At 37.7% G+C, this 17373-nt stretch overlaps 2 protein-coding genes and 1 long non-coding RNA gene across 3 annotated transcripts; 1 reads left to right on the plus strand and 2 right to left on the minus strand.

Moving 5' to 3' along the window:
- Positions 1 to 166: 166 nt before the first annotated feature.
- LOC103427397 (uncharacterized) lies at positions 167 to 2643 on the minus strand. The gene is made up of 5 exons (XR_011579367.1): positions 2373 to 2643; positions 1915 to 2043; positions 1460 to 1714; positions 741 to 818; positions 167 to 665 (listed from the first exon to the last, which is right to left on the minus strand). It is a non-coding gene; the product is annotated as an uncharacterized lncRNA (long non-coding RNA).
- A 3057-nt stretch (positions 2644 to 5700) lies between these two features.
- Positions 5701 to 6228, minus strand: LOC139194733 (classical arabinogalactan protein 9-like). Its single transcript, XM_070819640.1, has one exon. It carries the CDS (start codon positions 6226 to 6228, stop codon positions 5701 to 5703), a length of 528 nt encoding a protein of 175 aa, XP_070675741.1.
- Positions 6229 to 10901: 4673 nt separating this feature from the next.
- LOC114824197 (uncharacterized) lies at positions 10902 to 13376 on the plus strand. Its single transcript, XM_029100618.2, has one exon. The coding sequence runs from the start codon at positions 10902 to 10904 to the stop codon at positions 13374 to 13376; it is 2475 nt and encodes an 824-aa protein (XP_028956451.2).
- The last annotated feature ends 3997 nt before the right edge of the window (positions 13377 to 17373 follow it).

The raw sequence follows: 17373 nt of genomic DNA on the forward strand, positions 1-17373 counted from the left end.
TAATTTAATTTTCCACTTATACTCCATAATTGTCCTTAGTTTACTAACCAGTGCATCCTATGATGATTTTTTTTTCCCTCTAGAAGACGAGCATCAATGCATTTTCATTCTTAAAAACCCGTTCCCTTGTCATGACTTCATATTAAATCATTAGAACATATATACCTTTTAATCATGTTGCGTAAGAGCAGTTAAGACTTAAGTAGCAAATAGTCTGCAAGTACAACCCCTAGAAGCAAATAGAGTTAGTTATAAGAAAAGTTCCAGTGAAGATTAAAAATATATATTGCAGGCCCATGTTGTTTACATGCACCTACAGAGAAATGTTGCATGGCTAAAGAATCACAACTTCAATTCAGCGTTTGCATTTTAATCTAAGTGGTAGTTCGAGGATGAAATGTGCATGAACAGAACGATAAAAGCAATTATATCATGCAAGTTACACTAGGCTTTAGCTATGCAGAAATTTTTCATGGGAAGTAATTAAGCAAGCTGCTTTCATCAGTTTCATATAAGAAAAAGACACCCATAATCAGAAAGAAAGCTTTCCTCTCCCTCTCCAAAGAAAGGAACTTCAGATGGGAGACTGTTGTAACAGCCAGCCTTTTGTGGTCCCTTCTCTTCCCACTGAATTTTTCCTTCCTTGAGTGCAGCCATCACCCATCCTAACAAGGTTGTAAATAGTAAAAATTCAATAGCAACCAAATTTCCGTCAGAGGAATGAAAGATTTTTAACATACATGTACTTGTCATAGCACTGGAATTCACCGATTCCAGGAAACTTCCATCTACCATCACCAAAAGGATGTGCAGGATATCTGTGTGAGCAATGTAACAATGTTGCATAAGAAATCATTGGACTAGCTTCATACTCGTAGTTCTAGTGTAAATGTAACATACTTAAGTTCACCAGAAGGACCAAGACCAACACTAATTTCTTCTATTCCAGTTCCGATTAAGAATTCAAATTTCTTAGCAAAACTTGACATGAAATCTTCAACTCATTGGAGGCCAGTCCGTCCACAAAAGAGAGGAACATGGTCAACTCCCAGTGTAAGATAATCATCATTGGAAAATCCATTTTGGTCCCAATAATATATATGCTTATTCTGATCACCAATTTGGGAGGAAAAAAAGATGAGGTCAACTTCTTTATCTAGATTCAAGATTCAAGCTAATAGGTGAGTAATGAAGGCCAAATTATAGTTTTTCTTTCACATCCCTTTGCATTGATAAACTTTTTAAGCATATCAAAGCTAAAATCAAGTATGCTAATGGGGAACACAGTACCATAGCACGTTGCAGAGCATGAAACTGAAGAAACATTGATATTATCTCTAGTCATCCAACCACATTTCTTAAAGTATGACCGTGTAAATTAAGCGTTCCAATACAGCCATGTGCATTGTACCAGACTAATAACTTCAAATGGGATTTCAAAATATCAAAGAAGACAAACCTCTATGATCCAAAGTGGAAGAGTTACACCCCCTTTTCTGCTAGAAGAAGAGTCTACGTTTGAGTGAAAAGACAAGGCAACATGCAACTTCAAACCTAACCTCAGTCAGAAATCAGTTCGAAAAGCTCTTCATACAGAGACCAATCATATGCAAGAGGAGAGAAACGCTCTACGATACCCCACCAAACCTCAACTGCAATTCCGTGGACAACTGCCAACTTGAGTGCTTTTAGAGCTACAGTTAAGGCATTGATTCTGAAACAACAATAAATCGAGCAATATATAAGGAGATTCTGTCTCACTTGAAGGGAAACTAAATTAAAAATAAATAAATTTAGATAGTTAACTGCAACCTTGTAGCTAATCATACTCCGTCGTTTAAAAAAGTATAACAACTAAATAAAGAATGAAAATGCAGCATAGCCTCATCAACAGAAAGTCATAATAAAACTTACTTCCTAATCCTTGGACGCCCCGTACCATCAATGCAGAAGGCATCAACAGGCATCATCACATGTATGGGAATTCTCTTATCTCGGGAAGATGGCAATATTGAGGACCTCAAAGTCTCTCGTGCATCCATACTGCAAGCAACAAATCATCTAATTATCACACAGACACATTTATACGATCCCATTGAACATTCAAAAGCAATAAACTAGCTCAGAAACTTCTCGTCAAATCGATTAAAAGAATGTTCACCAAAAAAAAAAATCGATTAAAAGAATTCGCTTCTAAATTTTATTGTTTGGAATTTATCAGCAACCCAACTGAACCTATTCAAGTATTCACTTCAGTAAACTCTACAGAAGCTCAAAATTTTTATAAATTTTCCTGCGTTTTCTCGGGAACCAAACAGACCGTGCAACTCAAAAGAAAACGGAAAAAAAAACCGTAATTGTGTGAGATAAACCTGAGAATACTGTTTCCGGCAAGGATGGGCTGCAGCGAGTGAAGAGGCCTTTTTTAAAGACGGGCAGGGTCGAAACGTTTAGGAGGAGGCTTCGGCGGTTGGGCTTGTCGTCGAAACTGACTTCTCTGAATTAGAAGAAGCTCCTCCTCGTTGTTGTGCATTTGCAGACGACTGCCATTGTCCGCCATTGCCATCGATCACAGAGAATCTCTCAGCGATAGAGAGAGCAAATCCCAGTCTTTGTAATTTTCATTTGCAACTGAAATTTACTGACTCTGTGTTTTGGTATTTTTGGGTCTTTTAGTTTTGTGGCGCTCACATTTATTTCTATTTCTCACATATCACTTATTAATTTATGTTAATTTTTTCAATTGATCGACAATCAGGAAATAATAGAGATGTGTGAGGTAAATATAGGTGTGTGGATATCATCACCCAAAAGTTATCTTTGTATGTATTTTTTATATCAAATTTGCAAATGTGTTGCCAATAAAAAAAATAAACATTTTGATTTGTTTCCTGATTTTCAAGTATTGAGTTACGAATCAACTAGCCCTTCAAATTCCATGCTTGTTAGTAAACACGCAAAAAGTCAAGAACTGGGTGAAAGGTTGAGTTGGTTCTCTCCAATAATAAACCTAATACAAGGCTGCTCCCATTGCTTGGGAACCTCCATATTAGTTGGTATAAGCTTAATGTTGATGATTCAAGATTGGTGCGGGTGGAGTTCTCTGCCAATTTGGGACAAGGAGATTTTATTGACAGAGGTGTTTGTTGTCACTTTGTTCTAGCAAAATCTGGTTGATAGCTATTATCCTCTTGATACTTGATACAATTGTTAGCAGATGCAAAACATTGATGAGTCAATTGTTTATATGTGAGTTAAGCTGAGGCATGAAGCATGTTTTCAGGGAGCAGAATTTTTTTGCTCATCGGTTGCCAAATTGGAGTTTTAATATGGATCTCGCCGCTTTGTCTTCAATAACCACCCATGGGCTTGCCTAGATTGGATCAACTCTCGTAGATGATTTTATTGGCGTTGCTAAGCTGCGTTTTGCTTGTACGGATGTTTTACGTTAGGTTCTTCAAATGTCCTCATTTCAATGGAACTAAGATTAAAATGGAATGACACCAAAATACAATTGGAAAGTAGAGAGTTGGAAGATAAAACTGGAACAACTGATCGATTTTCTTCTTTAAGAACAAGCAAAGTGCAAACATTTGAAATCTGATCCATTTCCTTCTCTCATTACTTCTTACTCTTAGTAACCACGCTAAAAAAAAAAAAAAAAAAAAAAAAAAAAAAAAAACCCACTCCCTCATCGGACACAAAGACATAAGCTAAATTCTCAATGTGTATGTAGTCATCAACAACTCATTATGTAAACCTAACACCCTTGTATATGTAATCTCAATCTAAGACGTTTGACCCCTCCCCAACTTTCTTAGTAGCTAAACGAAACCTTTCAGATGTGTTTTTGCAGTTAAGCTTTTATACCAAAACCAGACCTTTTCTGGTATAACAAGTAATGTCACCTAACCATTCCCATCCAAATGAAATTCATAAAAGAGTGCAAAAGAAAATTGAGCATTTACTACCCCTAAAAGTGCCTTCATAGTAGCTGCTGGATTGTTCCCAGTACTCTTCTTGTACCCAAGAAATGCAAGGACAAAAAAGGAGGTATATGTAACCGCATCACACAAACCATAAGCGAGAACAGCTGCCAACCCAAGTTTTGCAAGTTTTGAACTCATTTCAGTGGAATTTGCCTAAAGAAAAATGTCAAATTATGAAGAGGATTATGAAGACGAAAATCCAATTTGTACGACTAGGAGGTTCATATTCTTATACATACAAGAACTTAACGATTCACTTAAAAGGAGAAGCAATATCAGCAAAAGTGTTGGAAATTTTTATTTTCATGTGAAAGCAAAGAGAAACACTAGAAAAAGTAGGGCAGAAGCATTCTACGAACGAAATTTTGAAGATTAACATCCCAAGGGCTGCATAGAGCTCCCACACAACGACTTAGTTGAACGAACTCTTTGATATTCCAATCTGATTTCTTGGTACAACTTACACTATCTAGAAATGCGAATTCCTTCCGTATGTACTTGATCAATCACCTGTTCCTAAACATTCAGTTTGATACGAAAATCGTCTCTACGCATACATGTATCATTACGTTCACTCATTAATCATACAATATATCACCAACATTCAACTCACACCTCCAATTAATTAATCTTGCATTCACCAATGTGTTAAGCTTTACGGAAATACAACATCTGAGACTATGAAAACTTGTAAATGCAGCTGAAGGAACACTTGAGTGAAACTGAGACTCAGTAGTGGGTTTTGGGGAGAAATTCAAATGCAAGGAGCTACAGGAGGAGAAGGATGAAGTTGCCAAATTCTCGGGGGAGGAATATGCTTTTGTGTTTGCTTTTTTCAGTTGTTTTTGTTCTGAAAATCCATATGGATGGACCATTTATTCACCATTTGTGCCTGAATACTGAACACCATTCCAAAGTTTTGTTCACCACATCAAGCCCTTCCTCAAATTCAATTATGCACAGTAGTCTGTTGGGTCATGTGAGTAATACTTTCTTCACATAAAATACGTGATTAACTTGAGATATCATTGCATCAGAGAAGCCGGATTAAATAGGTCAGAGCCCTAGTCATAGCAACTGTAAAGGCATCTGTAGTGCACCAAAAAAAGTAGGAAAATGTTTTCCACACCCTCAATTTCTTACTTTGTATTGATTTTTTTAGATTTATTTATTCCATCCTATAGAACTTAAGCAAAGCAAATAAAATATTAGAAGGGGTGACGTTTGATATTGATTATTTACCTATGCATTTTGATTTTGTTAAATTCGGGTTCATTCCACGGGAAAATTACTTTGTTGCTCACGTGGTGGCTTCGTTTGCTACCAAGCATGGTGGTGAGTTCCCTTGGCTTGGGATGAGATTGGCTGGATTTTTTATAATATTTGTACCGCTAATGCAAAACTTGTCATTCGGCTTTAATAAGTTTCCATCATTTCGACAAAAAAAGATAATAATAAAATCCACCTTTTCGACCAAAAAATAAAATACATATATATATATATATATATATATATATTAAATAAAAAAAATTAAGGGGTAAATAAATACTGATAATAAACGAATATTTATCATTCAATAGAAAAAGATAGAAAGTACACCAATGACTAATTAGTACATGACAAAAAAAAAATTAAGTCCTAATTAATAAAATTATATATATCTTTTCTTGAGAACAGGAAATGAAGTGTATTAATAGAGAGCCAAAGCAAACTAGATAGACAGCCCGCTCAAAACTACCCGAACCGCATTCAAACCCGAAGCAGACGATTCATCGCTTGATGGACCCTGGGCAGCACTATCCGGTGACAGACTTGCCGGCGCCGGAATCGGTGGGCTACCGCTTGATGGGAACATTCCCGGGGATTCTGCCGGTGTTGCAGAACTCGAAGGAACGCCGACTGGTAACGATGGGGTTGCTGCAATCTCAGGACCCTCTGCAACTGGCGGAGCCCCGGCTGGACTTTTCTTGGGAGCGCTCACCGGAGTTTTGGCCGGAGAGGCAACGGTTGGCGTATGGGGCGCCGGTGATTGAGCCGGTGGAGACACACTCTTGGACGGGCTCTTCGTCGGCGAAACCGATGTGGGAGGGGATGCCGGAGAGACGGTGGGTGGGGTAGCCGCCGAAGGACTTGGGGTCAGCAGGGAAGTTGGCTGAGAGGTCTTGGGAGAAGTCTTAGGCCCCGTTTGGGATTGAGGTGATTTTAAAAAAAGCCACTGTGAAAAAAAACTGAGGGTCATTTTTGTGTTTGGTAAACTGAAAAAAAAGGGCTTATTTTGGAAGCTGCTGTGAGAATAAGCTGAAAATCAAAGGAAAAGCTGAAGCTGCTATTTGCTGCTTTGAAAAAAAGCCAGTTTTTTCAAAGCACATGGAGCTACAGTGCTCCTTTAATGAAAAGACACACTATCATCCTGCTTTTTTTTCCAAAAGCACTTTCACAAAAAAGTTTACCAAACACTCTACTGGCTTTATTTCACAGCCGCTTATTCTCACAGCACAGCCGCTTATTCTCACAGCAGCTTTTTTTCAAAGCACAGCAATACCAAACCAGCCCTTAGGCTATTATACTTAGACTTGATTGTATTACACTATTAACATTGATGCTTACACTATGAACGTTTTATTAAAGTAGAGTAATGTAATTCATACCATGTTTTTATACAATATTTCTATACAATCTTAGGTGATATCTGATATAGACAACCATATTATTTGTGGTATACGAGGAGTCATTCTCCTTCATTTCCTTGAGTTTTGCAAATTTTTCAAATGATGTGACTGTCCACATCAAATACCACTTAAGGTGGTATGAAAATGTAGTACAAAAACATGATATGAATAATATTATTCCAAACAAGTGTAGGTACTAGGAAATGTCATAAAATTACATAATATTCTAATTCACTTTTATCCTCCCTAACTTAAATGTACAACGGTGTGTTACAACATGATGTTAACTTTGTAAGGATTATTTTACTTTTCTGAAGTTGGCCGCTTCAGGAATATGCTCAAGAGATCATGAATGAAAGAAGGTCACCTTAGTAAGCTTTCGCTTTCTGCCTTTAAGTTTGCGTGTATTTTGAGTAGAAGACACCAGATCACTTTTAAAAGAGATGTCAAATACACTAAGACTGGACATCAAGATGTTCTCTAAGAGATGTATCATATATGATGTGTCTGTTGAGTCATCTGACTTTTTATTGTTTACTTGTCTTTTTTACAGCAAACAAAGATAGAGTTAAATGCTTTTAATTTAATTTTTAATGCATGAGTCTCATTAACAACCAATAAGATGAAACTAAAATCAATTTAAATTATTTTTAGTCGTTAATGTAATTAATGGGGCCCAATATATTAATAAATAAATATTTAACACATCTATGGAAAAGAAAAAGATTTAACATCTATATTCAATTGCTCGCATTGTCAATCAAATAAATTTTGATATATTATATTTGATATCTTCTTAAGAGATGCTCTTATAGTAGTTTATAAGTATTAGGCCGACATCCATATTAAAATGAAAGGTAGTTCTATTCATACACTTATTTTTACTTTTTATACTCTCTCATTTTTTGGTCGTCGGAACAATAGATTAAAGATTAATAGCTACTAATTAATAAAAGTATGTAAGAAATAAAAATTAGTGTGGAGTAACACTTTCCAAAGGGAATTAGGGTGTACGTGTGGAGGCCCATGTATGATTTGGGTTAGATGGTTGATTAAACTATGTAATATAATTATATTTAGGGTAAATTACATAGTAGCCCCTCAGGTTTGAAGTCTATTACAACCCCATACAACATCTTTAAAACATTTCGCTTTCATACCTCAAGTACTATTTTATTTCAAAATAATACAACCGTTAGATTTTCCATCCATTGATCCGTTAAGCGCTGACGTGGTTGCCACATTTGTGCCACGTGGCTGCCAAATGTGTGCCACGTGGCAAAAAAAATTATTTTTTTATTTTTTTAAAAAAACCTAAATCTTCTAAATAAAAATTTATAAAACAAAATTAAAATTAAAAAAAAAAAAAAAAACCTAAACCTAAACCCAGTTCGTCTCCCCCCCCCCTTCCATCTTCTCCTCCTCCCCCATCTTCATCTTCCCCATCTTCATCTTCTTCCCCCTGCAACCCAGAAAAACAAAAATACCCATCAGTTCGTCGTCCCCCTCCTCCTCCCATCTCTTCTTCCCCCGACTCCCCTACCTGCAACCACCATACCTTGAAGCCTTTCCTCTGGAATTGAATGTTCACCAAATGAGGCTGCACACCGTCAGATCTGCAAACCAAGAACAAACAAACAAAATTAAAATTCAAAGATTTCAATATTTTGAGGGATTAAAGTAGGGAAAGGGGAATTGGAGCAAAGACTGCCAGTAGGTGTCGAGATTGTCGTCACGGAGAGACAGACGCCATTGCCGGCCTTGCAGGAGCTGACGCTCCAGGCAGCCTTCTTGCCCATTTCTCTGAGATCGTCGTCGACTACCAGTAGCTGGTTCCCTCCCATCAGCTTCGCATCCTCTTCTCCCTCCGATGACTCCGTCACCATTGCCTCCTCTTCTATGATTGATTCTTTGAACAGGAATTAGAAGAAAAAGAACCCTAATTTGATCGAGTTCCTAAAACCCAAAAAAAGCATGTGGACGGGTCATGCGGGGAGGGTGTGGGTATGCTGCGGGAGGGGGGGAAAAGGTTTCTGGGTGGGGGGGGAGCTGCTGGGAAGGGCTCAGGGGGAAGGTCTGGGAAGGGTGGGGAAGGGAGGTGCTGTGGTGCGGGTGCGGGGGCGTGGGGGGTAGGGAAAGGAAGTGAGTTTGCTGGGTTGCGCGTTTCTGCATTTGTTTTGGGCTTTTTTTTTTTTTTTTTGATAGAAGATTTAGGTTTTTAAAAAAATAAAAAAATAATTTTTTTTGCCACGTGGCACAAATGTGGCAGCCACGTCAGCGCTTAACGGATCAATGGATGAAAAATCTAACGGTTGTATTATTTTGAAATAAAATAGTACTTGAGGTATGAAAGTGAAATGTTTTAAAGATGTTGTATGGGGTTGTAATAAACCTCAAACCTGAGGAGCTACTATGTAATTTACCCTTATATTTATCAATGAAAAACTAGGTTGAAAAAAAAAATTAAATGAAAAACTAGGGCCTATTTATTAAAAAAATCAAAGACTAGGGCCTTGGGAACTGGGGCTCTTCGACTCTAATGGAAATGGATCATCTCCGGATCTCTTCTATCAAGGCCATCAAATCAAGTGATCCGGGTTTTCTAAATTTTATCCAACGGCAAAAAATTATCACAGTTTTTAATGAGTCAAAATAGGTAGGCCGTTAGATGAAATTTGGAAGACCCGGATCACTTGATCCGGTGGCTTTGGTAAAAGAGATCTGGAGATGATCTCTTTCCATCTCTAATGACTTAGATTAGTTTTTATAATAAAGAATACTAATTAATTTAGGTTAATTTGGACTAAAACATAAAATTGTTTACAACAATCGTAATGGTTTGAATTTGAATCAAACTGTTGCATTTGTTTTAAAAAGGCATATGATTGCCTATAAGTCTCCACTGCATTTAACGTCAGTTAGCAACAACATTCATATATACGAAATGGGAGAGAAACACAATGAAGTTTGCCAAAATCAAAGTTTTGATGTTGAGATTTTAATTATAGATAGTTGAATCATGACGAAACCTACGCCTAAGTAGGAACGAAATTTTGTTTCGAAGACGTTGCGAATCTGCAAGTTTTTATTTGCATTGCAAATCCAATATTCTAATATGGTTTCATCATACTTGATATTTGTATCATTAATTGGTTGTTTATTTTTATTCCCAATAAAATTCTTAGTTATGATTGTTGTCCGGCTGGCCAACAGTTGCCGTGTTTGAAATATGTGATGGTATTTCTTACGATTATTCACACTAGCTTCATTGCTTACAATTACTTATATACAGAATTTTTCACGCCATCTCCACCACATAAGTTTAAGGGTTATGATTTTCACGCACCCTTAACTACTTTTCCTACACTCCTTTCTATTTTTTTAGTACTTAATTGGTATCCTACTATTTAATCTTCCATATATACCCTTCCCTATTTAATCTTTCATTAATTACCATAAAAAAGTAGGAAGGGTATATATGAAAAATTAAATAGTAGGATACCAATTAACTATTAAAAAATAAGATGGGATATGAGAAAAGTAGTTCAGGATGTGTGAAAATCACAACCCTAGATTTAAATCAGGAGTTGACAGTGAGTATTCATATTATGCCAGAGCAAAGTGCCGATGGTAGGCCCCAAAGAGCATAAACATATATATATCGGTGGACTCAGTTGCAGTAATGTTTCAAACTTTCAAGAACATGGCAACATTACGTCAACTCCAATTAACATTTCTTAAAATTTGATTACGTGTTTTGCGTGTTGACTTTTAGTCACGATTTGAAAATCCCGGTAACAATTCAGTTATAATATGCATGGTTATTTGTTTAACATGCCTTATCACGTACAAGAATAATAGCTACGGTAAACTGACATGCATTTAACTTTTAAACCAAAAAGAACAAATCTAATCAAACAAAAAGTCATAAGTAATGAAATAGAAGATTAAAACACTTTGCTCACGTACAAGAAATTAATGTTCTTCACTTTCATTTAATCTCTTTAAAGAAGTAATTCAATGAGTTCTTACAACAGAATACAGGAAGGGATCTGTTAGACCCTTATTATGCACAAAAATGCACTTGTTTGTGAACTGAATAACGATGAAGAGAAATGGTTCCCAATTAACATCCAAAAGAAGTTATTCCGACCCGTTCAAATGGCTGTAACCGTTAGCTCTTAGTAATGCTTCGGAGGTGGAGGTGACCTGTAGTAGTATGCAGGTGGTGGTGGAGACTTCAATGGAGGAGGAGGTGAGCTGTAGATGTATGGAGGAGGTGGGGACTTTGATGGTGGTGGTGGGGACTTGTAGTGGTAAGGCGGTGGTGGTGACTTTGCTGGTGGTGGAGGTGATTTGTACTGGTAAGGAGGAGGAGGGGAAGGTGACGGTGGAGGTGGTGATTTGTAGACATAAGGAGAAGGAGGTGAAGGTGAAGGAGGTGGTGGTGACTTGTAAACATAAGGAGGAGGAGGTGAAGGTGATGGAGGTGGTGGCGATTTATAGATGTAGGGAGGTGGAAGTGATGGAGATGGAGGTGGTGGTGACTTGTAGACATAAGGAGGTGGAGGTGATGGTGATGGAGGTGGTGGTGACTTGTAGACATAGGGAGGAGGAGGTGATGGGGAAGGTGGTGGTGGTGATTTATAGACATAAGGAGGAGGAGGTGATGGAGATGGCGGTGGAGGAGATTTGTAGACATATGGAGGTGGTGGTGAGGGTGATGGGGGTGGTGGAGACTTGTAGACATAAGGAGGAGGAGGTGAGGGTGAAGGAGGTGGTGGTGACTTGTACACGTAGGGAGGAGGATGTGATGGTGATGGAGGTGGTGGCGACTTGTAGACATAGGGAGGAGGAGGTGATGGGGAAGGTGGTGGTGGTGATTTATAGACATAAGGATGAGGAGGTGATGGAGATGGGGGTGGAGGAGATTTGTAGACATATGGAGGTGGTGGTGAGGGTGATGGGGGTGGTGGAGACTTGTAGACATAAGGAGGAGGAGGTGAGGGTGATGGAGGTGGTGGTGACTTGTACACATAAGGAGGAGGAGGTGAGGGTGAAGGAGGTGGTGGTGACTTGTAGACATACGGAGGAGGGGGTGATGGTGATGGAGGTGGTGGCGACTTGTAGACATAAGGAGGTGGAGGTGATGGTGATGGAGGTGGTGGCGACTTGTAGACATAGGGAGGAGGAGGTGATGGAGATGGGGGTGGAGGAGATTTGTAGACATATGGAGGTGGTGGTACGGGTGATGGGGGTGGTGGCGACTTGTAAACATAAGGAGGAGGAGGTGAAGGTGAAGGAGGTGGTGGTGACTTGTACACATAGGGAGGAGGATGTGATGGAGATGAGGGTGGAGGAGATTTGTAGACATATGGAGGTGGTGGTGAGGGTGATGGAGGTGGTGGCGACTTGTAGACATAAGGAGGTGGAGGTGATGGTGATGGAGGTGGTGGCGACTTGTAGACATAGGGAGGAGGAGGTGATGGAGATGGGGGTGGAGGAGATTTGTAGACATATGGAGGTGGTGGTGAGGGTGATGGGGGTGGTGGAGACTTGTAAACATAAGGAGGAGGAGGTGAAGGTGATGGAGGTGGTGGCGACTTGTAGACATAGGGAGGAGGAGGTGATGGTGATGGAGGTGGTGGCGACTTGTAGACATAGGGAGGAGGAGGTGATGGGGAAGGTGGTGGAGGAGATTTGTAGACATATGGCGGTGGTGGTGAGGGTGATGGGGGTGGTGGAGACTTGTAGACATAGGGAGGAGGAGGTGAGGGTGATGGAGGTGGTGGTGACTTGTAGACATACGGAGGAGGGGGTGATGGTGATGGAGGTGGTGGCGACTTGTAGACATAAGGAGGTGGAGGTGATGGTGATGGAGGTGGTGGCGACTTGTAGACATAGGGAGGAGGAGGTGATGGGGAAGGTGGTGGTGGTGATTTATAGACATAAGGAGGTGGAGGTGATGGAGATGGGGGTGGAGGAGATTTGTAGACATACGGAGGTGGTGGTGAGGGTGATGGGGGTGGTGGAGACTTGTAGACATAGGGAGGAGGAGGTGAGGGTGATGGAGGTGGTGGTGACTTGTACACATAGGGAGGAGGAGGTGATGGTGATGGAGGTGGTGGCGACTTGTAGACATAAGGAGGTGGAGGTGATGGTGATGGAGGTGGTGGCGACTTGTAGACATAGGGAGGAGGGGGTGATGGGGAAGGTGGTGGTGGTGATTTATAGACATAAGGAGGAGGAGGTGATGAAGATGGGGGTGGAGGAGATTTGTAGACATATGGAGGTGGTGGTGAGGGTGATGGGGGCGGTGGAGACTTGTAGACATAAGGAGGAGGAGGTGAGGGTGAAGGAGGTGGTGGTGACTTGTAGACATAGGGAGGAGGAGGTGAAGGTGAATGAGGTGGTGGTGACTTGTAGACATAAGGAGGTGGAGGTGATGGTGATGGAGGTGGTGGTGACTTGTAGACATAGGGAGGAGGAGGTGATGGGGAAGGTGGTGGTGGTGACTTATAGATATAAGGAGAAGGAGGTGATGGAGATGGGGGTGGAGGAGATTTGTAGACATATGGAGGTGGTGGTGAGGGTGATGGGGGTGGTGGAGACTTGTAACGGTATGGAGGGTGCGCAGATTGCTTTGGTGGTGGGAAATTGTAGTAACGTTTTGTGCTGTGGGGTGGTGGTGGTGAAGAATAAGTGTAAGGCTCAGTAGCAAGCACACTTGTGGCTAAAAGGCATAATGTCACGACATAAAACATTAGAGGCCAATGCCTCGGCTGTTTCGAGGCTATCATTCTCTGGCAATTGAGATGTTATTGCCAGAAAACTGTACTTCGTTCTTAGAACTTGTTTGTGAGTGAGTTGAGTTGCTTTTGAAAGGGTGAGAGCTATCCCCTTTTATAGCATGCAATATATGAAATCTTAGTTGAAAAGACATGTTTGTTTATTCAGTATAACAGGCTGGACTGATGCTTTAAAAAATTTCCATATATGTAACTCGTAGACTTTGAAATGTTTTAATCAATCAAGGTCTACTATTTCGACCAATGATTGTGGGATCCCACATATATTTTAGCTTAATTTGTTCTTTCATGGAGGCCATGAACAAGTCAAGTTGCATGGTTGCTAGGAAAGTGTCGTGTGCATGGCTGGATAAGAGTTCAATTGTAAAACCGTGTTAGAAGCATAGACGGTTGAACTTTTCCCCAGTTATATGTCTGTCTCTTTTTGTTGTATAAATATTGAGGCTTCTTTTAACAAAGTGGAGAAGCCACATTACGACTAATTAGTTGTCGTGGACTAATTATACTTGTGTAGAAGGTGCTTGCAACTACAAGTTTGGATGAGAAAATTTCAAGTTTCAAGGGATTTAGCTTAAAGATACGAGTCCATTGAGACTTGAAATTTCTTCATCCAAACGGAGCCCCATAAGGTAAAGATACGAGTTCACGAATCTCATCAGAAGCATATATCGTTTTCAATAATTTATGTAAATTAAACATGAAATAGTAATTAAAATTCAGTAGAGACGAATACTAATGAATCGATATGGATCCATGTATCTCATGGAAAATATGTAATCATTTTCATCATTAATTAAAGGGACACTTTGGATGCGGTCTTTAACTACCAATGTTCTTTGACTGAAACCTTAATGGTTTTAAACTTTTGATCGAAGTCTTTGACATTAATGTAATAATGAATTTTTATGTAGGTTATTATAATTTTAAATTAAAAATAAAATTTGTAGTTATTTATATGAGATTTTAAATGAAACCCATATTTTATGGGATTAAAAATATTAAAACGAATTATACTCTCCAATATGTGTATATATGTATGTATGTATGTATGTATATATATATATATATATGTATGGGTACATTCATCAAAACTAACCAAAAAATTATTGTACCAAAGCATGGGTACATTTTTCAAAAACACACAAAAAAAAAAGCCTTAATAATATTATTAAATTTCTTCTATTAAACTTGACATGGATACATTCTCAAATCAACGAAATAGAATGTATCCATATAAGTTTAAAAATGGATTAAAAATGGATTAGAGAAAAGATTGAATGAAATTTATATAAAAAATGGGTACATTTTAAATTTAAAAAGGGTACATTTTTAACAAAATGGTATATTTAAGAATGCATACATATAAGATTAAAAACTTGAAATTTTTTTATAAAAATTTAATGGGTACAAACGTATTCTAATTTTTTTTTTTTGGGGAAATGTTTGAATTGAAAATTAATTAGGAGTTTAATAAGGGTGTGAGTGTGAGTATTAAAACTCCAAATCAATTACTATTTTTTTTTTTTATAAAAATTATGTAACTTACATGTAATTCATTAATATATTAATGCTAGGGACTTTGATTAAAATCTAAAAACTGATAAGGTTTTAGTCAATGAACATTAGAAACTAGGGACCATAAACTAATTTTTCCTTAATTAAATCGAACATGCATAAGATAGTAGTATAATTTGAGTGGAGATGAATATTAATGTGGGGTGTGATATCCACACACCATTTTTTACTTCTCACACACCCTTCTAATTTTCGGTCGTTGGATCGAGTGAATTGAAGAAAGATCAGAGGGCAGAAATTATCAAGAGGTGTGTGGATAGCACACCCCTATTAATGAATCTAAAGGCTAGTTAAATTAAGTTTATATTTAATCAACCAATCAGGGAAGCATCGGAAAAAAAAAACAACACACACACACACACACATATATATATATATATATATATATATATATATATATATCTTCTATTAATTAATGAAACCATTTTTGTCAACCAAAAGATGGTAAAAAGACTACTTAGTCTTCTATCACAAAAAAAAATAGTGATGGCCAATAATGTAATTTCACAGGTCAAAATTTTACTATTTTTTATTGAAGCATCACCTACAGATGATGTTAAAATACCTCTAATATTAAAAAAAAAAACAAAAAAACAAAAACATAAACCTCTCACTCCCCCGACGTTCTCTCTCTCTCCCTCTCTCCTTCTCATTTTCTAAAAAAATATTTCATACACACAAAATGTGTAGGCAAATGCTAGTGTGTGTGTATATATATATTATATGTACGAACTAATTTAATCTAAGTCAACTTTTAGGTTCTTTCTTTTGCTTTTTCATTAGTTCATTTCTATCTTAATTGAGTTGGAACGAACATATATAGAACCCTCTTAACCAATGGCGGAATCCAGACAGATCAATAGATTTAAAGATTTTCATTAAATCAAAAGTGTCACAATCCTCGAAAGCTTCTGCTTTAGAATTAGCTTCTTGATATAGATACTGTAGGGGCAATATACCATCGTCCATGTGGTAGTCGATTGGCGAATCTCTTGAATTAATAATGGTCCCAAGTCTCCAAGGTCGTTCCATATCTTAATTAGAACTTTGGTTAGGTTTCTCTTAAAAAAATTAGGGTTAGGTTAGATTTATATATATATATTTTTCGTATATGAGGTATCCCACAGCATAATTGGCAAACTAATTCCCTCCATATGCAGTTCCGGTACTATATGAGGCTACATCCTAATTTCAGTTTTCTGGTCAAACGGTACGCCAAAGCAGAATCGATAACCTCAAATAAATTTGTGGGAGTTCACACATGAGTTAGGTTAGAGTTATGTGAAAAGAAAGAAGGTAGAGACAGATGAGGATAAAATTAACAAGGGTGATCGAGTAAGGGTTTTTTTTTTTTTGTGGGGGGGGGGGGGGGAGTAATAGGATCTGTCATAATTGATGGAGAAGTTGACAATGAGAATGGATCAAGATGAATAATGAAACAATATATATTTTTTTCCCTCTCAAACTTATGATCTCTTAATTAAATTTGACTAGTATATTCGTGCTCTCTTACTTATTGTCTTATAAATATTTTATTTTTTTTGTTCACAATTAATTTTCTTTGTGTCTGTAAATATTAAATTTGCAAGCACAATAATGAAATAAAGTAGAATAAAATATATAAGTTCTCTAAGAAATGTTCTCCAGGAATATATATACTTTCTTGTAGTGGATATACAGAGAACGTGCTCTCTAGTCTCCAAGTTGCAGTTGCCTACGGTGGGCACCAGACAACATATAGATTGGTGATGGTGTGCAATGTTGACTATGTTCATCATCTCTTTCAATTTTTTTTTTTTTAATTAAGTCAAAGCGAAATCATCATTTCTTTCATCTCCCTTCTTATGCGGGTTCAACACTTGATCTCTAGGTTTCCTTGAAATCCTTCTGAAACTGAAAGCTTCATTAATTACGTTTTTTCACTAATTTAGAAAAAAAAGTTACAAATTACTAGTATGTTGTTTTTCTATGATTTAGTAACAATAGATTATTTATTTCAATATATTCCTTTACACCAAACGAAACCATATGGTCATATCAGTTGGTGCAAAAGATGGATTTACGAGAATAAACACAATTCTTTGCCACCATTGGCTCCCTGTTTTTTTTTAATAAATGAAATTATCTATACTAAGGGGTTGGATGAGTAGGCTAAACCTCACAATGAACTAACAATAATATGGTTCAAATTCGCTTTTGGCAAAAATCAAACATAAGACATTTCACTTACAAATGAAGAGGAAACCACTAGACCGTAGTACTAAGAGACCCTTCTACTAAGTGTTTAATTTTTCTTTTTCTTTTTTGTCGATGCTAAGTGTTTATTTTAAG

Source organism: Malus domestica, chromosome 03 (assembly GCF_042453785.1).
Source record: "Malus domestica chromosome 03, GDT2T_hap1".
Lineage (NCBI taxonomy): Eukaryota > Viridiplantae > Streptophyta > Magnoliopsida > Rosales > Rosaceae > Malus > Malus domestica.